At 50.4% G+C, this 22,901-nt stretch overlaps 5 protein-coding genes across 5 annotated transcripts; 4 read left to right on the forward strand and 1 right to left on the reverse strand.

Moving 5' to 3' along the window:
* Positions 1–3,215: 3,215 nt before the first annotated feature.
* On the forward strand, positions 3,216–5,445 carry PV06_10448 (uncharacterized protein). The gene is made up of 3 exons (XM_016412002.1): positions 3,216–3,629; positions 3,706–3,816; positions 3,902–5,445. Exons 1-3 carry the CDS (start codon positions 3,519–3,521, stop codon positions 5,216–5,218), a joined length of 1,539 nt encoding a protein of 512 aa, XP_016257622.1. The 5' UTR covers positions 3,216–3,518; the 3' UTR covers positions 5,219–5,445.
* Positions 5,446–5,614: 169 nt separating this feature from the next.
* On the reverse strand, positions 5,615–9,030 carry PV06_10449 (uncharacterized protein; the record flags this gene model as incomplete). The annotated part of the gene is made up of 2 exons (XM_016412003.1): positions 5,615–7,462; positions 7,508–9,030. 2 exons carry the CDS (start codon positions 9,028–9,030, stop codon positions 5,887–5,889), a joined length of 3,099 nt encoding a protein of 1,032 aa, XP_016257623.1. The 3' UTR covers positions 5,615–5,886.
* Positions 9,031–10,044: 1,014 nt separating this feature from the next.
* Positions 10,045–11,219, forward strand: PV06_10450 (40S ribosomal protein S19). Its single transcript, XM_016412004.1, has 3 exons — positions 10,045–10,135; positions 10,284–10,347; positions 10,481–11,219. The coding sequence occupies exons 1-3, from the start codon at positions 10,106–10,108 to the stop codon at positions 10,849–10,851; spliced, it is 465 nt and encodes a 154-aa protein (XP_016257624.1). The 5' UTR covers positions 10,045–10,105; the 3' UTR covers positions 10,852–11,219.
* Positions 11,220–11,713: 494 nt separating this feature from the next.
* On the forward strand, positions 11,714–15,224 carry PV06_10451 (uncharacterized protein). Its single transcript, XM_016412005.1, has 2 exons — positions 11,714–13,141; positions 13,189–15,224. The coding sequence occupies exons 1-2, from the start codon at positions 12,158–12,160 to the stop codon at positions 15,163–15,165; spliced, it is 2,961 nt and encodes a 986-aa protein (XP_016257625.1). The 5' UTR covers positions 11,714–12,157; the 3' UTR covers positions 15,166–15,224.
* A 4,502-nt stretch (positions 15,225–19,726) lies between these two features.
* PV06_10452 (uncharacterized protein) lies at positions 19,727–22,807 on the forward strand. The gene is made up of 3 exons (XM_016412006.1): positions 19,727–20,527; positions 20,594–20,808; positions 20,864–22,807. Exons 1-3 carry the CDS (start codon positions 20,193–20,195, stop codon positions 22,423–22,425), a joined length of 2,112 nt encoding a protein of 703 aa, XP_016257626.1. The 5' UTR covers positions 19,727–20,192; the 3' UTR covers positions 22,426–22,807.
* The last annotated feature ends 94 nt before the right edge of the window (positions 22,808–22,901 follow it).

Raw genomic sequence — 22,901 nt, forward strand, 5'->3', positions numbered from 1 at the left:
CGACTGGTCTGATTAGATCGACAATGCAATGGATGCCTGAAGATTTCCGTGCAGCAGCAGAAGAGCGGTGACTCAGCGCCTGTGCAAACTTCTGCCCAAAGGGTCCCAATGCAGAAATTCCAGTGGCTGGGAGAAATAAGAACGGGCACCCATGCACCCATGGGTACAGAACGAGGTACCTCTAGAGTTGCGAGCATCGAGTATCGAGTAATCAGGTGTCCATCCCAAAAAGCCACACGCCGGCCCGAGGCCCCAACACTCGAGCCACTATGAGTACTATTATTGCTCATCAGACCAGGCTGCGAACCCTTACGGAGTACTGAGGCACATTATTAATCGTCCCGAGCAAATTCTCAGAAGACCAGGGACGAACAGTTCTGAAACATTTCCGTGTGAAAAGTACTAGGTACTGTCCCAAGACTGCCGTGCCAAACCCCATGGAGGATTGTGGCTTCAGTATGGAGTATTATTGTACTGTACCAAGATGGCCTCTGTCCGCACCCAAGAAATGCTGACGTTGGCTTCCTGGTAATGCTCTCCACGGTCACTCCGCATCCTGCTGTCCCGTCATCATGGATTGCTGCCCTTTGTTTCTCGCTTGCGAGGTATCCCTAAGAGGACGGAGAACAAATACTGGGATCGGAAGCTCGTACATGCTCCTTCGCCCGAACATCTCAGGCTACAGAGGACAAATCGGCGTCATACTGTACTCCTCCGTCTCTGCCTGGCCCGCTCACATTCTGCATCTCAACTAGGCAGATTTCCTAAAGCAGGCCAGTCGCTGTCATTGGTGTTGCCTGATCAACTGATCGATCATGCACCCTTCTCCCTGTCGACTAGGTTCTTGCCAGGCGGTCTTGCCCTCCTCCTTCATACCGGGAAGACCATCCGCTGCTGCTTCCTCGGATGGCATGGGTCATCGACAATACAATACTGTGTTTCCTCTACAGGTACCTAGTACGAGTGTTCATCTGCACCACCGCCACTGCCCCTCGACAAAGGATTTCTCGCCGCTCCGCTCAAGATTCTTCTGGTCTTGTTAATGGAGACTTCGTCCGCCGAGTATTTTCCGCCAAGGCTCGAAGCCCGTAGACTTTTCACGATGTCGTCTCGTAATTCTTCGTTAGCAGTGCAGAAACTTCGCGCGATCGCGATCGCGATCACTCTATGAAACAGACATTGTACTGCACCCTCCTTCTCCCGCCATGAGGAGCCCATGAATCAAAAATCACGCAACTCAAATTTGGGCATTTCTCGTTTCCGGCGGGCCTAAGCATTAGGGAGCCCTATGTCCACTGTTCGTAACGGACCGAAAGTCCGAGCATCCTGTACTTGGTTGCCGTTCAAACCGATTTTTTTTGCGTACAGGATGGAGTACAGCGAGTCGGAATGTTCAAAAAAGCCTAGTTGAGTCCCTGTTTGCTTCATTAGCACCTGTACTACGGAGTATTCTTTGCTGCTTATGATTGATTCACATCCAGGTACGAGTACAGCACTCAGGTATCTCTGATCAGCAGACTCAACCCCCCCTAGCGGACGTAGCCGAACAGCTCATCAACAGTCTTGACGCCGTTCAAAAGGTCAAACCAGCTAGTAACCTACCCGGGTCTACTGTCGAGTACGAGTAAGTATTCTAGCGACTAATAGGCACTTGGCGTTGCCGGCGCTATGCACCTGATCATGGGAACTGCGCCTGCGATGGCGATCGTATACACATGCTAAACCCGGTTCCGTGAAGCACAATTTCCCCAGGATTTTATGCACGCCCTGTGAACTCTTTCTCCTCGGGCCTTGCTTTGAACTACGAGTGCGAGAGACTCTTGATTTGCATTCGCTTTCCTAGCCGAGCAAGTTCCAAACAGGTCATGCGATCAATGGTTACAAAGTGCAACACTGGTTCGCAGTAACTCGTACCTGAAGGTGCTCTGCTGCACTCCGTACTCAGTAGCGAGTTCGGAGGATCAGCCATCCGCAATCTCGCAGAACATACTTCATACCGCTTGTTCCCTATCAACAAGGCTCGCTTCTGTCAGACAGATAAGCCTTGGGGTCCAAATGTAGGTAGAATCAGATTACCAGAGCATACGGAGTATTCTATAGGTCATTATGGAGTACAGGACGGCATTTCATTCCGAGCACCCACCAGTACCTCGTCCGAGTATTTGACATATTACTCACCGTGCAGTGACGAGTACGAAGACGAATAATTGCAGACAAGGTGGCTGGATGAACTGTCAGATCAAGGCCGCAGTTTGATGCAGCTAGAAGTTACGCTGCAGCTCACAGCCACTGCTTCTCGTATCGCTCGTAAGGCACCGTGGCTGGACCCGTCAGAGGCAGCAATCAGTGATTGTCAAGTCAGCCAAAAGGACCATTGAGTGAATCATCAATTCATGCCGTACTCGGTAAGATGACGACGTATTTTCCATTGCATGGCATGCCTGACATCCAGAGTCCTTCTTCCTGACTGGATTCTACTCGCTATCGCTGTCGACCGAGGAGTTGTTGTTTTGCCCGTGCCCGCGTCCAAGCGTGCCATGACTCGGTCGACTACTACTTGGAGCCTCTTCTCTTACCTACAAGGTTTCCGAGTATTGTATCGACGACCGACTGTGAAATCTTGGTCATTGCAAGCCTAGGACCATACTTCAGTCAGTCGTCGAATGGTTTCTTAGCAAGACCAGATCTTGTTGGGTCCAAGTTCTCCTACGACACAAAGGTAAGATAAGTCCTGGAACAAGAGGCAAAAGGTTGTCGGCACTGCAAATGCGAGTGTAGTAAGTTGCAAAATAAATCCCTCGAAAATTGCAACCATGAAAGGTACGAGCCCTTTTATATCTGATACATCTGCCTGTATTGAGGGGAGTGCCGCCAGTGGTGAGTCCTTGAATCTCTCCCACAGCCTTGTTGTTTGTATCCACGCCCGAGTGAGTACCTGGGTGGGTTTTGTACCTTATCTAAGCGAACCCCGGCTTTTTGGAGTCTCTTATCACGACTTGAGACAAAGTTGACTGGGGTCCCGAAAACTTACCCCAAACCCTCCATCTTTTGATACCGTGCACATGTACTGTGATACTGTGATGTCCTTGGGGGAAATGGAGTATCTACTTCGTACTTGGCTGTTTTTACTCTGGTACTTGCCCCCCTCGTGGCCTTCCGGCTCCTCTGTCTATGGTCAACCAACACTCATACAGTACAGCCAGGTGGGACTGTGACCCTCGAACCCCATGGACTGTTGGGTTTTGCACGAGCCCAGATGTGAAGTCTTCCACGAGGAATCATGGAGCCGCGTCCAACATGAACTTGCTCCGGCGAGATGTGGGTGGTCTCTACGGAGTATTCACTGCAGAAATATCATGATTAAATCCTCCAGTTGACGGGGTGGGTGGGTGTTTGACTTTTCTTTCTTGTCTTCCCCTTCTACCACGTTTGAAGCCAAAACGTGAACGGACAACAGTAGCAACAGCAGCAGCAGCAACAGCAGTCTGTATCTCAGCTTGCCAGGCTCGATCAACAAGATGGCGCAACTTCTCAGAGATCGCTTGTCCTTGGACACCGTGATGGAGAAGCCAGTACTTCCGGCTCTCGGCCTTTTGGCTATCCTCATCATAGGTAACACCATCATAAAAGTACGGCAACTGACATGTGTCTTCGTATCTGCGTCTCTTCTTTCATGAGAGAAACATCTAACAGGTTCGTTTTCAGACCATCTACAATGCCTTCTTCCATCCTCTGGCGCCTGTTCCCGGGCCGTGGCTTGCAAGAATATTCCGGTCGTACATGACACCTGCTCAAGCAGGATTACACAGAGCACAAGTCAGTGAATCTCTCCCTTTTCCCCTTCCTGTTGCTGTTCAATTCTTTGGCTTGTACTCACGGGCTTCCTCTACAAAAATTCTAGACCCTACGCAGCCTGCACGACAAGTACGGGCCGGTCGTTCGCATCGGAACCAATGAGGTTTCCATCTCTGACTGGTCGGCGTACCGGTCCATCTACAGCCAAAAGACCAGCAACAAGACGATCCATTTCTACGAGGACACAAAATTGGCCAACGACGGGCCGGGCAACATTTTCACCTTTCACAGCAAGGAAGCACACTCTGCTCGACGCAAGCTCCAAAATCCCGTTTTCAGCCAGCAGGCGGTCCTCGAGAATGAGAGTTTCATCGCCGAAAAGGCCGACGTGCTGGTCCGGCGCATCGTCTCCTCGGAAAACGGCACGGCCGACGTTTTCCTCCTCGACGGCCTTTTCAGTCTCGAGGTCATCCTCAAGTGCGCCTTCAACCGACACTACGGCGACAGCCCCGCGGGGGACTCCCTCACGTACCTCCGAGCCATGGACTCGAGCGCCGTGGCGATCCAGGTTCGCGCCGCGCTTCCCATCATCCAGCGCGGTGTGGGCCGTCACCTTCCCGGGTTCGTCGGCCGGTCGTACCGCGGTTGGGACCTGTGGGAGAAGATGACGAGCGCGTTGGTCGAAGGGTTTCAGGCCAACGAGGCTGCCCAAGACACCCGACAACGTTTCATGGCCACTCCGGCCACGATGAACGTCGACGGGTTTCTGGGTCGCAGGCTGAACCAACCCGAGTTGGTGGACGAGATGATGTCGATCGCTTTCGCCGGGTCCGGAACCACCAGCACCACCCTCACCTACCTTTTGTACTCGATGGCCAGGGACCAAGTTCGCCAGGAACGTCTGCGGGCCGAACTTTTCGCCGCGCCCGGCCACACACTCGGCGAACTTCAAGACCTCCCTTTTCTCAACGCGGTCATCAAGGAGACTTTTCGTTTATACCCCACCATCATTTCGACCTTGCCACGCGTACTCGAACAGTCGGTCAGTGTCGACAAGTACTTGTTACCTGTCGGTGCTTTTGTCGGGATGCAAAATTATGTCCACCACCGTGACGCCAGTTTGTTTCCTCACCCAGACGAGTTTTGGCCGGAAAGATGGCTTGTCGATGAAAACGCCGCCGGTAGCAACGACAAACTAAAAGATATGAATGCGGCTTTGACTCCGTTCAGTCTGGGACCTAGAAACTGTATAGGTCAAAACTTGGCCCGAGCAGAACTGTACATCGCCACGAGTCGCATCTTCACAAAAGTCAGGTTGACGCTCAACGAAACCATGACCGAGTGGGACATGGAGATGGAGGACAGGTTCAATATAGCCCCGAAGGGTAGAAGGTGTTTGCTCGACGTGGAACTTTTGAGTTAGACTCCATGGTGGTTGTTTTTGTTGTGGTGGTTGATCAATGGCACTCGCGGACGCACGTCAAGCGAACGTCGATTGAGAATGTGAGCTCGGAAATTTGAGTCTTCTCATGTCATGATGAGCTCTGACCCAAGGCATCATAGGACGCCATGGTAGAAAGTACCTCGAGTAAGGAATACCGGTCTCGATATTGACCTACTGGACCAATACATACATCTTTTGAATGCTTCGAATCCATATTTCATATTCACAACGCTGGAGGCGACCGTGTTCCTGCCTTGGGTTTTCCTCCTTCCTTCTCTTTTGAGTTCTGTTTACTCATCTCGTGCAACATCAATCTTCATTCTTCAACTCTCGCCAGCCTGGTTCGGTACGTTTTCACACTGTCACAAAACTCATGTCAATTTTCACCTTCTAGGGATTTCGAATCTCGTCCTCGATCGCGAGACTCTCTTCTTTTGCTCTTCATGGACCAGGTGAGTCAAATGGGAATCACAAGATAGCTGCGCGTGAAGAAGGAAAAGTCGAGAGTGAGATATCATGGAATCACGGGATACCTGTGCGTGGGAAAGAAATCTCAGGCCCTTTTTCCATTTCCTTCTTCGGTGTCCATTCTTCGCCACTTTACAGGAATTCATATCAAACCACATCGCGGTCACGAATATCATAACTCACTCCAGGCGGTTCTTCTTTACTGGTTTGGCCTCTAGAAAAACAACATCCGAAGTGGAAGACACGTTCCCATCACTCTTCTCGTCTTCTTCGTCCAGAACGATTGCCCGTTTGTGTCGTCGAGGTGCGATGTTTGGAACGGTAACGCTCAATCCAAGCTGCACAGAGGTCTGGCTCTCTTTGTTGCGCGTGGAAGCAGGAGGGCCTGCTCCCCGACCCAAAGTCGCTCTCCAGCATTTGCCAACCACTCGACCTAACATCGCCCCCAATGAATAGGGGACCCCATTCCCGAGGACCCCATATTGTTGAGCGACTGTCCCGATCAACAAGAAATTCTTGGGGAGATCCATAGCCCGCATCGCCTCTCGAAGTGAAATCGTTCGATGTTCAAAGGGGTGCATCATTTCTCCATTCGCCGAACTGTCGGGCGCAATTTTGGTGCAAATGGTTGGAAACGGCTTGTCTGGGTCGATCCTTCTGTAGCGACTGGAGTTTTTGGCTTGGTGGTTGTCGTTGAGAGTTCGAAACCACTTGTTCTGTGAGGGCGTCAAATGGCCATGGTAATAGGCTTTACTCAGAGACATTCCACTCGGGCTCGTCGGGATACGTTGAACGACATTCCTTAAGCTGACTTCGTCCTGTAGGGACACTTTGAGTCGAGAGATTGGAACGTGGTATGGATCCAGGATGTTGATAGTGACATCATCATGAACCGGTGGTAGATCAGCCATGGTCACCGCGCACGCTCTCGGGTCTGAGGTCTCGTCTATTGATACTGGCAGAACCGCCCCCGGTGCAGCAGCGATGATAATGAGTCGCTTCCGCTTTGATGCCCCACCGAATTTGGCTACCTCGCAAACCTTTGTGCGAACCTGATACCCTAGTGCCACCAGGTGACATACGGCTTGCTTGCCTTCATTGGGACTTCTGTTCTCCATCATTCTGGGGAGGTTCTCAATAATCGCATAAGCAGGCATGAATGTCTCAATCCACGACAGTGTCGTGGCAAGCAGTGAGCAATTTCTCAGAGAACCTTCTGAGTCAGGATGTCTGTTCAGACCGCTAAATCCTTGACAGGGACAGCCGGCAATGAGGCAATCCATGTGTTTGATAGGCTCGTCCCCTGTTAGGATTCTTCGGAGTACCGCATTCACAGAGTCAAGTTTGTATTGGGTCTCCGTCGAGTGGTGATAATTTGCTTGATGATTTAGCATAGCCATCTCGCTATGCTCAATGGCGGTGTCGATCTCTGCATAGCCAGAACATGTGAAGCCGTGATCCCACAGACCACCGCCTGCGAATAAACTGAGTACCTTCATCTTCGGGCATTCGATATTGTTCTGGACTGGATGTAGCCGTGATGGCGCAATTTTCTTATTTATCCGGCTTTGACAATGACACACAAGCTCGTCCTCGATGGCGGTGATGAAACACTCTTCTTTTTCACGATACAGAGTATGAATAAACAGTTTCGCATCCTCACTCTCCTTCGCGTGATCTGTAAAGGCACTGACATTAACTGTCCTGACAACATTTGCGACTGGAATTTCTTCGCAGTTACATTCATCGGTAAAACTAATCTTGATTAGTTCTGCTATCTACATCAAGAAGATTACTCACAATAGTTCATTACCAATAGGGTATTCAGTGCGATCTTTCTGAGAGCCACAGAGCGTACTTGACGGTAAAACTGCCCATATCACCTTGATTGTCTTGGACAAGTTCGATGTCCATCGAACGAATGCATAGCGCAACTCACATTGTTGGGTGTTTCCCAGTTGGATGATGACAAGTTTGCCTTTGAGGTCATTAAGTGGCAGTACAATATGATGGCCTGGTCTTGTTTCCTCGAGGATATAGGCGGCTTTGGAGATTCGGTCGCCGCTGAAATTGTCATTCTGACGATAGGAAAACTTTTGGGGAAACTTCCACTCACGGACCCTTTGGTGTCTATAGGCTCTGACGTCTGGACAAGGCTCAACAACCTGTAGTAACTGTAATCCTTGCCAGCGTGGAAAGACCCTAAGAAATTGGGCGCCGACATTGGGAGTGACGATACTCTTTTCTGATTTGGACTGGTTTCGCTTGTCATCACGACAGTCAAACAGCCCGAGGTCTTTCCACAGTGGATGTTTTGATACAACGTCGGGGTCACTGTGGAGACAATAGAAAGTGTTCCATAAGAAGAAGCGGTGCTGGCATAGCCAAGGTCGGAGATCCTCCTTCTTGCCACACTGAGCATGCCACGAAGATACAGTGTCGCCGTGTTGACGACTTAGCCATCGCCAGAAGGCTTTCTCGAAATCCCCTAGTCTTACACCATTGTCGCTGCTTTTGAGGAAGTCGAGAACGTGCTTGCTGAGATCAGAGACCCACAGAAAGTCTCTCCAATATTCTCTGTATCCTGGAACTGGCTTACGAAGTCGATACCAGTACTTCTTCTGCGCGGAGATAGAAGTATTGATCCAGATGTCATATTCTGTGGTGGAAGTTTCTAGCTTCTCAAGCTGCCCAAATGACACAGCAGATATCTCGGCGCATCTTATATGTCGACGGATGCCGTTGTGTACCAGAGTTCCATCCACTAAGAAGACCTCGGTTTTGCAAGAGGTCTGCACCGTCACTAAGTTTTCATACTGTCCTTTGAACCCGGATGGCTGTTCCGGAGAACGGTAGACGTAGAAATCTTCTAAATAAAACTCATCAAAGTCACCGTCGTCGTCATTCATCCTGTTTTGTTTGTCTATTGTGATCAACTCACTCAAAGCATCATCCTCCGGTGTGCATGGCGGCAGACTGCTCCAAGTTGAGAATTTTCGAGGGTACAGAAGGGCCAGGTCCTCAGGACTCTCAAGTTGGTAAAGTTCGTCCGCAAGTGCCTCACACAGTCCTTCAAGCGTATCATCTGAAGAGTCGGTCGACCTTGTGTCTCCCCCGTTGTACGTTTTCGCTGATTGCGACCGAGTGAGAGGCCCCAATATCTCGTCATCTGACAAATTCGACTCTGGTGAGAAATCCTTCAAAGTCGCTGTGAGGCTAGACTGAGTTTGTTCATCGGCGAGGATCTTCTCGTCATCGCTGTCCGAGATCTCAATCACTTCCGCATCTTCAACATCGGAAAAGAAGGAATGCAAAGGTGGCATCTTGAGCGCAGAAGGAATTCAGGTCTAGCAAGGGCCTTTTCGCTGAGGAAAGTTGTCGAATACCAAGATTGGAAGGAAGGGAATGACTAAAGTCGGTGAGGATTCATTTCCAGGTGAGGTCTCGGAAAAGGCGGTCAGATCCATACTGCCTCACCACAATCTGCCCGCGATGGCGGTGACTGGCAGGGAGGAATGCGCGGCATTGAATATGCAGACCAGATGTCCATGGCATAGTGCATGCTTCAGGCAATTGCACCGCAAAATATTCTTCTAGCCTGGAAGGGCGCAAGGACGTAACAAGGACAGCAGCAAGTCAACAAGGAACTTGGTGTTGAATGGCATGGAAGCTGTACAACGATTGGATGCAGTCAGAGATCATGGGGCACTGTTATCGCAAAGAAGAAAGGTATATAGGACATGGATTGATGTTTGCAGAGGTGGAAGAGATATAAAGAACTCAGAGACCTTATATGGCTCTCCATCTAGCACAGGCATATGCTCGCGGCCTGTACGTAGTTGGTGAAGTGAGAGATGAGGCTGCAGTCATATGTTTGGCGAGAACAACGGTAAAGGAGATCATTATGTCAAAGGGCAAGTACAAGCTGATGACGGCAAGTCCGTGATATGTAAGTGACTGCTGAGTACGGACAGTCAAAACATCAGTGAACTTTTGAGGCATGTGTGAGGATATTAGGGCATCCGGCCGATATGAGAGATGGAGGCACTCTGAGGCTTGCCCAAGGCTGGGCTGCCCGGGAATAAAAGGCATTTTGTCTGACCAACAGCAAGCTGAGTAACATAGTGATATTCAAAAACTGCCCTGGAGATAACTCAACGTTCATTTTAGATAAAGTATGAGATTCAGGTAATGGTATAGAAAAGTTGGTGTTTACGGTATGTTTTTTGCTGGTGAGGCTAGACTCCACGGCTAAAGTTCGGCAGTAAATGCCAAGACTTCAGTCTTGGCTTTGTGTGCACAAGTTGAATTTGCTTGCGACTCACGACTCTTCAGATCCTCAACAGCCCGCTCAAATTCCACATCGATTGCAAGCCATTTCAGACAACAACCGCAATCATGGGTGGAGTTACCGTACGCGATGTCGATGTAAGTTCGCCCACTACAAATTCACGAACGCCGAAGCCCTCGAAGCAAAGTGAAAGAGCCTGGAAAACATGCGAAGACATAAAAGGAACAACTCGCGGCACTTGGGGAAATGAGAAATGAGAAACACCGCTGACTAGATGTTGTCCAGGCGCACAAATTCATCAACGCCTATGCCGATTTCTTGAAGAGACAGGGAAAGCTCCAAATACCTGGTGAGATATGGCCCTGATCAGTTTTTTCGCCAAAGATTCCATGCGGCTTGGACACAATGGTTCTTTCTTTGCCGATGGAAAATATTCTGGTAAACTCTTCGCAAACCCAATACTGACATCCATGGCTATACAGGTTGGGTTGATACCGTCAAGACCTCACACTCCAACGAACTTCCTCCCCAGTCCGCCGATTGGTTCTACGTCCGAGCTGCCGCTGTGGCCCGACATGTCTATCTCCGAAAGTCTGTTGGTGTTGGTCGCCTGCGAAAGGTTCACGGAAGCACAAAGAACCGTGGCTCAAGACCTTCACACCACGTCGATGCCTCGGGATCCGTCGACCGAAAAGTCATGCAATCCCTGGAGAAGCTAGGAATCTTGGAGAAGGTTGACGAGGATGACGAAGGCTCGAGCGGAAAGGGTGGCCGAAGAATCACGCAGGCCGGTATGCGAGATCTGGACCGTATTGCTCAAACCGCAGTTGAGGGTGATGAGGATGAGGAATAAATGTGAAGTCCAAAAGCGGCGTCGAGGGGTGCATACGGAAATGCTATTCCATTTCTCTGCCTCAACGGCAGACGGATGGTGACAACAAGAGTCACCAAAAAGCTTTTTACGAAGCAGAGAGCATTCTTGCACGGGCGGGTCAATGCGTCATCTGGCTAGCTGTTGCAAGGTCTATCGGCATGATTCAGGCAGATGAGGCTCAATGAAACTACTTCAATGTTGTAACAACGCGCGCTCATTTTGAATTCCCTGTTCTTACGTTGGCTGCCTGTCTCCTTCAATCCTAGCTCGGGAAGTCAAGCCGACAGAGATGGGCTTGTCTCTTGGAAAATTAGCAGAGCATACAGTCTCAATGTAGACTATGTTATACATGACGACGATCTCTTCCCACGGATCGATGGTGTGCATTCGTAGGATAAATCCAGCCGTAGTGTGTCGGACATGGTCCATTCGAAATTACCTAAGCAATGTAGAGCTATACGAAGTACGGATTTTATTCTCGGCATCCGGGGAAACAGATTTTCCTCTCTCCCGTTATAGTTGTGCACGATTCGAGGCAACGAGCAAACCCTGGATGTTGTTGTCTTTTCGATGCTGCTATCGAGTACATTCATTACTTAAGACCATCCTGATAAATTGCCTATCGCGTCATGAGGAACATGCCCATTGTAGCCAAGCCGGCAATAATGCCGTCTTTCGCTGCCAATATGGGTTCTCAAGGCAATTCTGCACAGCCTCATCAGCCGTACTGGAACCCCCCAAAACCTCGAGTGGTAAGGCGTATTGTACACAGTCTCTCCATGGAATATGAAAAGGCAACCTTTGATGCTCACATGATACACGGGACGCTCTTGTATTTCTAGCTAAAATGACATCGCCCAGTATGAGCCGCGTTTGCAAGCACGCCGTCCCTATCCTGCCATGTGCACCAACTCCACCAAGAGTCACTCTCAACGATCAGAAACACCGTCATATAGTCTGATGCGCCTTACGGTCTATACAAGATTTAAGTTATCCACTCTGGCTCCTTTCGCAAGATAATGATTCGGCAGTCGGCTGGTGCCAGGCCCAAATATGCCTGTAGAGTACCGACCTGACACAGCCTTCACGTCACAGCCTGAGAAGTGCTTCTGACATACATTCATGAGTATCTACCCCAATGCTGCCGCGATGTCTTCTGTTTTTCCTCTTGTAATGTCTGCTACTCCAACTTTCAGGACATTCTCTTGCACCAATACTTGCATATCGTAGCAAGACTAAGGCTCGAGAAAACACGAACGAGTGTGAAGAGCAAGCAATATTCGGGATGGGGCCACTAGGACTTCAGACTTATGAAGAGGGGACTCCACGGCCCCTACCACAAGAGCTTCAACTATACCACGATTATGAATCTTTGCCTTCTAGGCTTAGAGATATATTGACCTGGTCGCTCGATACAACCCACAGTCCGACGAAACGCACACCCTCAAACTCCAGCATAGCCGCAGAAGAAATCTTGAAGGGCTCAAAGACACATTCCGAAGAGCACACGCAAACAAATCAGTTGGGAGCAGAATGCTCAACTACCACAGCAGTTTCTTCACAGAACAAGAACGACAAACGTCTGCCAGATAGTCGGAGCAGCAAGTCAATACCCACTTTCCGAAGACTCCAGAATGTCAGCAAACGCCCATTCATCCGAGAAAATGGCATGCACGGTATCCTGGAATCTACAAGAGACCTTCTCACAGCCTTCAAGCAGAAAGCGGAGAAAACAGGGCCGCCACGCTCGAAGTCAGAGACCATTCTAGTACACAACCCCAGCTTTTTTGAATGTACGAGTTGTTTTGAAGAATTTCCTCAGGCGGAGACTGCCAAACTTCCCTGCAGTCACTCTTACTGCAAAGCATGTTTGGCCACTCTGGTCATGACAGCGCTTCAAAACGAGACGAACTACCCACCTAAATGCTGCCTAAGCGAGATTCCTCTTTTAACAGCTCTGTATCCCCTTGATACGAAACAGCGGGAAATATACAAAGAAAAGGCTGCTGAATACTCAATCCCGGCCCAGGAACGATGGTATTGTCCGAACGCTCGGTGTTCGAAATGGATCCCACCCGCAAAGCTTCAGCGCATTCGCCATCTCAACCAGAAGTGTCCCCACTGCTCCAGCAAGATTTGCAGCGTCTGCAGAGGTCCTGCGCATAGCAGGTCGGTTGATTGTCCTCAGGACTTCGGGTTGGAGGCCACAATATCTCTTGCCGAGCTTGAGGGCTGGAGGCGTTGTTACAGATGTCGGGCTTTGGTTGAGGTATGTTTCCTTTGTCCAACCGCAAACTTGCTGACTGTTTTCCTTAGCGGGCTTCTGGATGTCGCCACATGACCTGCAAATGTGGCTCTCAGTTTTGCTATGTGTGCGGAGCAAAGTGGCGAACCTGTCACTGTACTGAAGTCGATGAAGCCAACCGGCAGGCAGCTCTCAGACGACGAAGACGAGACAGACAGACAGTAGTTGATACAGAGGCGGAGGAACTTGCTCGAGCCATCGCTGAAGTGGAAGCTCTACAACATCGTGAAGCAGAAGATAGACAAAGGGCTCAAGCACAACAGGAAGCCGAAAGAAGACGGGAGGAGGCTGAGCTCGCAAGGCTGGAGGAGGAGCGAGTGCAAGAGGAAGCTGCCAGGAGACTGGAAGAAGAACGACTTGAGCGTGAGTACCGGCTGGCTCTCCGAGAATCCGTCACAGAGGCTTGCAACGCAATGCAATCTGCCTTGGTCAACATCATTCAGACCCAAAAGCAAACTCTCGACAGCCGCCATATGCGAGCCAAAGGTGCCTACCTGGGAGAACGTGATTGCGCTTTGGCAAAGCAAATGGATGAAGGCGAGGAGCTCCAAGCTAAGCTGAAATCAAACATCGATCGAAGGACCGCTCTTATCCACCACAAACACAGGTCTGATCTGGATGTGTTTACTTCTGAGCAGGACGAATTTGAAGACGACTTGTTCTTGGAGATAAGAATGCACCTCCATGGAAAATCCGACAAAGAAGCGCGAGAGCGTCGTCTGCATGAGAAATTTAAGAATCAACGTAACGAGAAGCTACAAGACCTCCTCAAGAAACATGAGATGGAGATAAAGTCTTTGACACTCAGCGTTTCCACAGAGCTTGATGTGTTGAAACGGGCCAGTGACGACAAAATTACCACAATCACGACCAAATACGCCAATTATTTAGAAGCACATAGGACAACCGTGGCATCAGACCTTGCCTGGTTTCGACTCATATCCGAAAGGCGACATAACATGGTGTCCTCTCATGCCCGCCTTCTGCTTGCGGCTGTCGATGCTGACGAGGAGCCCCTCGGACTTACTGAAGAGCAAGCCGCGGCTATCGGGCCTTTTCCCACTGGACACACAGACCCACGGCAGCAAGATGATCATCTGGTGCCGTCACCTGCTTCGAGTACCTCTCTTACGCCCACACCATCGATTGTCGAACTCGCTGCAACGTCGAATCGATTGCTGTCTACCTTGGAGCCCCAACTCGCACCAAGCATCGACGCCGGTAGCACCGTGGATGCGTCTTCAAACCAGCTTCTAATGAACAGTGCCGAAGTATGGATAGCAGGAGGAGACCATACATCAGCTCGCACCTCGCGGACAGCTGAGGAGAACCAATTTCCGTCGGAAGCTGGGCCATCTATTCGAAGACGTGTCATGGTCGGACATGCTCGAAAGCCTAGACGGCCATCTTCGGGTCCTCGATTCAGACCTAGCTCCTCGTCGGCCGCCAGCATTCCACCCGTACCAGAGGTGCCAACCATGTATCTCGGAGAGAACGAGTTGCATGTCAAGATGCCCGGCGCCTATCCTGTCTCGCAGAAGACTTCCAATCATGGGGAGGCCAGTGGCAGCCCGGCACAGGCTCCATCCAGGCAGCACGTATACCAGCGATACTCTTGGAGTGAGAGCAACCCTTCGGTCACAGAGTCCACAGCGTCTTTGTCCATAGTATCAGACTACTCGACGTCGCCAAGCAGCGTCGGTAGCTTGCCAATACAAGCACCGGTCACAGATGCTGCTGAGCCGCCTCCTCATCGGTCTTTGTCACCTTCGGCACTACCTGCGACACCTTTTCCGACTTCACCTGCGGCCTCTTCCCGCGAACAGCATCGGCATGCTAAGGGAATCTCCTCCTTTGACGACCTGCGGATGGCAGTGAAAGGCAGTGGTGACGGCAAGGGCAAGGGCAAGGGCAAGAAACCCAAATATACCGAAGAAGAGGTTAGAGAGCGGATGAAAAGGGCTGTGGGGGATGCGTTTGGGGCTTGAAGCAACAGAAAGGAAGAAGTACACCGGGAGTACGGCAAGAGTCGATTGTTTCTAGATGGCATTCGTTCCAGTTTCGTCCGCCCTACACCAAGAATATACTGTACAGAGTACTTTGTATACGTATTGTATCGTGTGACAATGCTACGACATCTCACAATCCAAAACTCGATATCAGTACTTCGCAACATGTCGCCGTGCTTCTTTTCCATCGACACTTTGCCCTCCTTCCTCTTACTCACTCTGATGACCGTCCAACGGAACGCGGCCCAAAAGGTCTGAATGGCGAGGGCGGGCGTGCGAGTTGAAAGATTGGCTTTCTCCCGTCGAGTAACCAAAGCTAGCAGGCCGTGTTCGAGACCGAATGCAGTAAAAATATACCCCAGACGGCCTTCTCCGTGACTCGAACGGCCCTGGTGCTATCTCACACGCGATCGGGACGATGGACCAATTGAAGCAGCAAAGATTGGGATTATCTCTTTTATTTCTTATTTCCGGGGAGAGGTGGCTTTCGGTTCTTCTCCATCTTTGTATCACCTCGAGAGACTTGGTCGTAGATCTCAAGGAAGAAAAAGGGACACGCGCGGGTACGTCGTATCGTCAGTCGAGAGCCCAACGACAATCTCTTCGTATTGGTCCCTGTCCGGCATCCCTAAAACATGACTACGGTCGACAGTACCAGGTTCCTGGCCGACGGGGGATACCTACAAAAGGGTCGAGACAAGAATATTCGTCCGGTCGACCTGGGTAGAAAGACTCACGACCTGGCCCCGTCGAGGTGAGTTTATATAATCAACCACTAAAGTAATGATTGAAGACTTGGTCTATTTGAAAAACTAACATACAACACACTTCGGACGATAAAGGTGGTATCGTGATGAAAAGATCTTTCAATTGGAAAAAAGGGCATTGTTCTCGACGGTGAGTAAAGATTTTGGCACACCCCGCTGACTGTTCGAGGGAGGTCCTGGAAATGACGACGACTGACTCGGATGCTTGTTTCATTGTAGTTGTGGCATGTCGCGAGTTTCAAGGCCAGGTTTCAAAAGGCAGGTGATTACTTGACAATGGAAGTAAGCATTTTCCCATTGGTACAGTGAAGCCAGAAGTTGAGCCATGGCAAGATGTTTGGGTGGAACTTCTTCATGATCAGAGACAAGGACGGCAACATCAACGCGTTCCACAACATCTGCCGACACCGGGGTCACCCGGTGACGCAAAAGACTTGCGGGTCGAGCACGGTACTCGCATGTCGATTTCACGGCTGGTGAGTACTCTGTCCGACCAAATCCAAAGGTTGAGATCGAAGCCGACGAAATACTAAATTGCACGCGCGGCGAACAAGGTCGTACCTCCCAACTGGTGAACTGCACAAAGCCAGAGAGTACACTGGCTTGCCGGACTTTGATCCCAAGGCTCATTCTCTTTTCAAGATCCATACCCACGTCACACCCCAAGGGTTCATCTTTGTCAATTTCGACGCTCGAGACACTCCGGCGGTGAGTTTTGAAGAACAATTCGGTGACGATTTCGAGCCGATGCCGGAGGCGGCCACGGGAAAAGAGGTCGGGAACGAGTTTGCTCTGTTTCCCAATGACGGTTGGGAGTATGACCATACTTGGAACAGCAGCGTCGGAGGAACCGAGTTTAACTGGAAGACATTCGTGGATGGGTTTCAGGTTAGTAGTGATATTGGCCAGCCTGTCTATACCTGCACGGAGCTCAAGTGAACTTTTTTCGCTCAATTGTAGGAATGCTACCACTGCCAAACCGGCCACCCGACAACCTTACCCAAGGATTTCGCATTGGATCAGTACTACCTTCGTCAAGGACACGGCGCGTCAAGGCATTTTCTGCCACCAAAGAAGGAGGGTTTGTCGGAAGCATACGTACGTTTTGGGCTTTTCCGGTCCACTCCTGCAAAATAAGACTGCTGATGCATCATTGTCTCCTCAGATAACGTGGCTGTACCCTCTTGGTGTCGTCACCTTCAGTGACAATCTCCTCTTCATCGGCCGGTTCAATGCTACGGGAGCACTCCAAACGTCCTATGACAGCGAGACCTACCGGAGGTCGAGCATGAAGAAATCGAGTTCCGAGTACGACCATTGGATGGAGCATGATATTGCATACTGGAGATTCGTTGAAACCGAGGACGTCGAGCTGGCAGTCAGTGCCCAAAAAGGCTTCAAGAATGGTGTTCTCGGGATAGGCAGATTACACTCCGTTGAAGGTGAGACAAGTATCTTGACCAGCACCGGAAACCCTGGACTGACGACGGGATGACAGAACACGCCGTCAAATGGTATCTGGACAAAGTGCGGGAAATCCTGGTTCAGCATGCTGAGCGTGAGAAGGCCGAAGGTAAAAACATCGACCATGCCATACCCAAAGCCCAGGCGGACGCCGTGGAGGAAGACACATTGTGTAAGCTGGTCGGACCGGAGCACGAATGGTAGCTACCTACTAGTAGGCTGGTTAGCTTGTCGTCGTTGCGGGAAGAGGCAACCAGCCAGGTGCCTACTAGGTTGTGCAAGGCCGTTTGATGACGGGAGGATGTACGGAGCGAACGGAGTGCGGCTTGTTTTGTAGAAGCTTGAGGAAATACCATGCACGTATGGCATCGTTGATTGGTAGTGAAGCTGGCCTCGTGGTCCGAAGTCCCGCAGTCAAGCTAGTAAACGTTGCCGATAACTCGTAGAAAGTTGGAAAAGTCAACTTGTCATGGAAAAGTTGGAGTAATAATAATAATGCCATCTCAGCAATCCGATGGGGCAAGCTATCTTTGTCACTGACCGAGAGCGGTCCTCCGTAGCGTTGGTGTCAAGTCAGAACTTGCCGTGTGTTGTACAGTACTGCTCCGGAGTTTTGCTCGAGATAGGATGAATGAAATGACTCGAGCGGGTGCTCCATACGAGTACATAAGGTAAACGGGGAGGTACCAGGTAGTGACGATAAGGTCAGAATACCCTTGTCAACTCGTAGGCTGTGCGGATACTGTGTTCCGACCTGAGACGAGATGAGCAGAGAGATTCGATTCGGCTGTCTGATATTGTACATGGAATCGCCATAGAAGTCCAATGAAGTCCTTCGTATACAGTAGATGTTGGGTTTTCCCCCTGTCCGAGGCGAATCGTCATCAAGGGAGGCTGAAGTGATTGGGTTTGATACAAATTACTGCATGATCAACAGGGTTGAAACAACGAAGCCTCCACACTTGATGCAGATCAAGCAAGCATGGACAGAAAAATTCCGCGACAAAAATCAAGGATCTGGGATGGCGAATGGTCTGGTTTGTGGATGCCACCAAAATGTTGTATTGTAGGTACATTCAGTACATCATTTACTGTACCTACCTAGGTACCTAATCCTCGGTCCTGATTATTGAGTGTCCCACCTGATGTCCGCCTCAACAAGTCTCTTGCTCGCTCTGTTTTGGACACCTGAATCCAAAAAATGTTGGTGGGGGGAAAAATGCCCCCGAGTATTGACGCTTGACGTCAGCGCTCAGCTCAACAAAGAGCTTGCGTGGCTTGTGATATGGAGCCTTGGCCACCGGTCCAGCAGGCCTAAGCGGACTCGCTAGGGGCACCCGGCGCCTAAGGATGCTCCCAAGAAGCACCTAACAGGCCCTAGAAGGCGCCTAAAAGAGCGATCAGATCGCTTAAAACAGTGCCGCATCTCTCCCCTACGAGTAGGGGAGTTAATTGGAAATCGTATCCGACAACGCCGCATCCCAAAACTTGGACAGATGGCGCCATCTACGTCTATTTGTTCCAGATAGAGTAGAGTACAGTACCACTAAGGTCACCTACTCGTAGATGCTCCATGAAGAGTCGCTATAGTGTCCCCAGCCATTCGCTTTTGAGATACTCTTATCAGTAGATGCTCCGTAGGTCCTCTTACGATGTCTGCATCATTTGCCGTTGTGAATCTGATAGGAGGTCTGGCAGTACTGAAGTGTACCTACCTATGTAGACATACTTCATGAGCTTGATTAGAGTATTATGTGTCTCCCACTGATATGAGTAGAGTCCCAACCTCCCTCAACCTGGCTCTCTCATCTTTCCCGGAATATTGGCAGACAGTCGAAACCTGGTTATTAGGGCATCGTCCGGAGGTGGTCAAGACTCCATAAGCTCGGAACACCAAGTCACTTTAGCCCCGGCAGGCAAAAAGCTTGACCATAGCAACTGCCAGACCAAGCGAGACTAGAGCGACATGGCTGCATCGGACAGGACAAGGATGATGCATCAAACTCGATGGGTGGCTTTGGCATGTGCAGCTCAAGTCCAGCGACCATGCACCATCCCACACACCATCCACGGCCCGCCATGCATCATCGATATCTACCTTTGTCCATGATACACAGTACGGAGTTGCGTCCCCGTGTATCACGCCGACTGCAGTTTAGATCGTGCCCAGTTTTTGAGTCGTACTGTATGCGAATGGATAGCGATTGCTCGTGCATGCAGGTGGCCATGCTCCGTCCACTTTGATCCCTGCAAGTGGCGGACTCCTCGTTCTACATTTTTTGTGGACATCTCCCCTTCAGAAAACTGGAGATGTGTACGGAGTTCGAATTGTGAATAGTCGCAACCTCTGGAGTGCTGACCGGGACTTGTTGCTCTTGTATACATGGCCGTCCTCTTCTTGTTCTCTTGCCCCTACCCGTAGCAACATTTGTCTCTACTTTGTCCTGTACTGCACGCACCTGCCTAGGTTGACCGCCCTCACACTCGCTTTGTTTACGTTGGCAGTGCCGACATTGAATTACCGTCGCCTCTATTATACTGCCGCCCTTTTTCGACACCGGTCGGTCGCTTCTACATCTCTCAATTCACCGTCACTTGCATGTCGCCCTCTTACCCTCCCACCCTCTCACCTTACCGACACAACCTCTCTCGTCCTCAAGATCCTCTGGCCTCGCGTTCAAGAAACCTCAACCGATCGCTGGTTCACCTGACGTCGCTCCCTCCCACCTAGTCGTCTCTCGTTCTTCTTGCGTCTTGACAGTAACAACACGCCCCATGACCAGAAGACTCACCCTTAGTGGCAGTCGCTCTGAAATGGGCTTGCTTCAAGATCCTTTAGAGCCCGAGACACCTCCGCCGAGCTGGACTCCCGCCAAACCAGACTTCTGGAAGAAGCCGTCAAAATGGCAGATTTGCATGCCTCGATTACGTCTGCTCGTCAAAATCCTTGCCAGCCTCATTTGCTTTGCCATCCTCATCAAAATCATGGGCCAACAGCCGCCGCCTGCTCACTCATCTACGTCCCCGAAACAGCTAACAGAACAACAACTCATGGACAAGATGATGGAAGATTCCAAAAAGGAGTTGTGGCCATGGAAGTCATTTGAAACGTATGTCGGTCCTAGAATCTGTTCACATAGATGAAAACCACTTACTAACATGCCTTGCGCCCATAGACATGACGGCCTAACTCGCGGCACTTCACATCTGCATCTCTGTGAATCTGGAGAAATTGATTGCAAAAGCAAGGCACCTCATATGCTTCGGTACGATGGCTACAAGAACTTGCTGGAGCCGGTCTCGCATATTGTTTCTTGTGTCGGTCCGCGAGGCGTGCCCCTCAATGAAAGCCATGAAGACGCGATCTGGGCGTATCCAGGCAAAGCTAATGGTGAGATTGCTTGCACAAAGGTGGAAAGAAGAAAGGAGAATCTGACAATGCGCAGGCGCCGTGGAACCCACCCTTGGTTCGTATGAAGCATCTGGCTTGGATGGTAGCGTCTCGTTTGATCGTGTGGGTCGTTTCCAAGCATACGGGCTTGACCAGTTTGAGGCCATGGATTTCGACGACATGACAAAGACATCGGACTTTGACTGGGATAGACTTGACTGGGGTGAGCTGCAAGAAACTTGCGCAGTTGCCAATAAGCAGCGATTCAAGCCAGTCAAAGAACGCCCGCAGAATTCGATCCAGTACTCCAACATCCGTCACAAGCACGACCAAGCTCCTGCCAAAACACTTTCATCCACCCTCGAGCCCGGAATGGTCAACAAGGTGAAACGTACTGCCATCCTCGTTCGCGTTTGGACAGGTGCAAAGTGGACTGCCGATGCTGTTCTAAACATTCGTGCTATGATTGCAGAAGCATCGTTGGCAAGTGGAGGCAAATATCAAGTCTTTTTGCTATTGCACGTCAAGGACGAGAACATTCCGCTTTTTGTTGGCGAAGATGAGCCGCAGGCGACCATCGAGAAGCATATCCCTCCCGAGTTTCGCTCCATCACTGAAGTTTGGAACCATGCACAAATCCGCAGCCTTTATTCGAACCTGGCAGAACATGCTTTCGTTGGTCGCAGCCCCTGGATGATCATTCAATGGTTTGCTCGAAATCATCCCGAGTTCGATTTTTTCTACCAGTGGGAGTTTGACGTTCGCTTCACAGGCCACTACTTGGACTTCTTCGAATCTGTGGAAAAGTTTGGACGCGATCAGCCTCGAAAGGGCATATGGGAGCGGGCTGGTCGGGTCTACATACCTGCGATCCATGGCGGCTTCGATACCACCTTCCGAGAGTCGACGAGGCGTGAAGATCCTCACCACGTGTGGGGCCCCGTTTCTGTTGAGGGAGTCAGACCTAGAGGACCAAAGCCTCCCAAGAAAGAGGCCGAAGACAATTATGAATGGGGCGTTGGCGAAGATGCTGACTGGATCGGCTTCTTACCGAGTTTTAATGTCACTGGCACAAATTGGTGGTTTCGCAACTATCTTTGGGGCTACGCGCAAGGCAAATCGACCCCGAGAAGAGCCACACTCATCGCCCAGGGCAGAGTCAGTCGACGTGTTTTGGAGGTGATGAATTATGAGAACGCGGAAAATGGCCACCATATCGACGCGGAGATGTTCCCCCAGACCATGTGCCTGCACCACGGCTTGAAGTCTACTACCTTTCCCCATCCAATCTTTGCAGACCGCCATTGGCCCGCAGATGCTTTGCAAACAACTTTCAACGGGGGACCTTTCGGACAAGCTGGAGGTTATTGGAACAGTACCTTCAGCAAATGGAACGAGTACGCCTGGACAAACATGACTTGGTACTACAGCTCCGCCCAAGCCATGCCAGTCTTCCAACGACTGCTTGGTATCACCGCATTGGAAAGTGGTGGTCAAGAGTGGGAAGAAGTCTATGGTCGCGCCGTAGTTCGTCCAATGCTGCTTCATCCGGTCAAGGGTGGAAAATCCTGGCAGTGGAAAGACAACGGATGGCTCCAAACTAAGAACGGAAAGTGATCCAGTCGACGGCTTCACATATTGACGAGACCTATGGCATTTTCCCGCTCATATTCGCATCAGCAGCGGCGTTTGGAGTTTCACAACACTTCTCGTCAGTCCGGCATTGACGCATCTGATGACTGGCTCATTGGTCCGGCTGGTTTGATAGACAATGGTTGAAGGGTTTTGGGAAGGGCGTATTGTACACACTGTATGATGATTTTTTTGCACAATGGATCAGGAGCTTCTTCATATGGAGACGAGACACAGGACATCGGGGACTAGACAGCTGGATACGAGCTACAGGCCACCAGACACAGCATGAGCTAGACTCGAATATGAACAGTCAAGAGATAGAGCTATCAAAAGCGGCCATTATTCGGTCGTCGATAATCATAATAGATGAATGATAGAAAACATTTCAAAAATCATCATGTCTTCAGTCGAATTTAACCACCGAGTATGGAGTAGTCGATGAACATCTCTACAGCAGA

Source organism: Exophiala oligosperma, assembly GCF_000835515.1.
Source record: "Exophiala oligosperma strain CBS 72588 unplaced genomic scaffold supercont1.13, whole genome shotgun sequence".
NCBI classification, from domain to species: Eukaryota; Fungi; Ascomycota; class Eurotiomycetes; order Chaetothyriales; family Herpotrichiellaceae; genus Exophiala; species Exophiala oligosperma.

What these genes read in the sequence shown, in the direction of transcription:
- PV06_10448 (XM_016412002.1), top strand. Translation starts at nt 3,519, where the DNA reads ATGGCGCAACTTCTCAGAGATCGCTTGTCCTTGGACACCGTGATGGAG. An exon ending in TAGGTAACACCATCATAAAA is followed by an intron (nt 3,630 to 3,705) that starts GTACGGCAACTG and finishes GTTCGTTTTCAG; the next exon opens with ACCATCTACAATGCCTTCTT. An exon ending in CAGGATTACACAGAGCACAA is followed by an intron (nt 3,817 to 3,901) that starts GTCAGTGAATCT and finishes CAAAAATTCTAG; the next exon opens with ACCCTACGCAGCCTGCACGA.
- PV06_10450 (XM_016412004.1), top strand. Translation starts at nt 10,106, where the DNA reads ATGGGTGGAGTTACCGTACGCGATGTCGAT. An exon ending in TTACCGTACGCGATGTCGAT is followed by an intron (nt 10,136 to 10,283) that starts GTAAGTTCGCCC and finishes GATGTTGTCCAG; the next exon opens with GCGCACAAATTCATCAACGC. An exon ending in GGGAAAGCTCCAAATACCTG is followed by an intron (nt 10,348 to 10,480) that starts GTGAGATATGGC and finishes ATGGCTATACAG; the next exon opens with GTTGGGTTGATACCGTCAAG.
- PV06_10451 (XM_016412005.1), top strand. Translation starts at nt 12,158, where the DNA reads ATGGGGCCACTAGGACTTCAGACTTATGAAGAGGGGACTCCACGGCCC. An exon ending in GATGTCGGGCTTTGGTTGAG is followed by an intron (nt 13,142 to 13,188) that starts GTATGTTTCCTT and finishes TGTTTTCCTTAG; the next exon opens with CGGGCTTCTGGATGTCGCCA.
- PV06_10452 (XM_016412006.1), top strand. Translation starts at nt 20,193, where the DNA reads ATGACCAGAAGACTCACCCTTAGTGGCAGTCGCTCTGAAATGGGCTTG. An exon ending in CCATGGAAGTCATTTGAAAC is followed by an intron (nt 20,528 to 20,593) that starts GTATGTCGGTCC and finishes TTGCGCCCATAG; the next exon opens with ACATGACGGCCTAACTCGCG. An exon ending in GTATCCAGGCAAAGCTAATG is followed by an intron (nt 20,809 to 20,863) that starts GTGAGATTGCTT and finishes GACAATGCGCAG; the next exon opens with GCGCCGTGGAACCCACCCTT.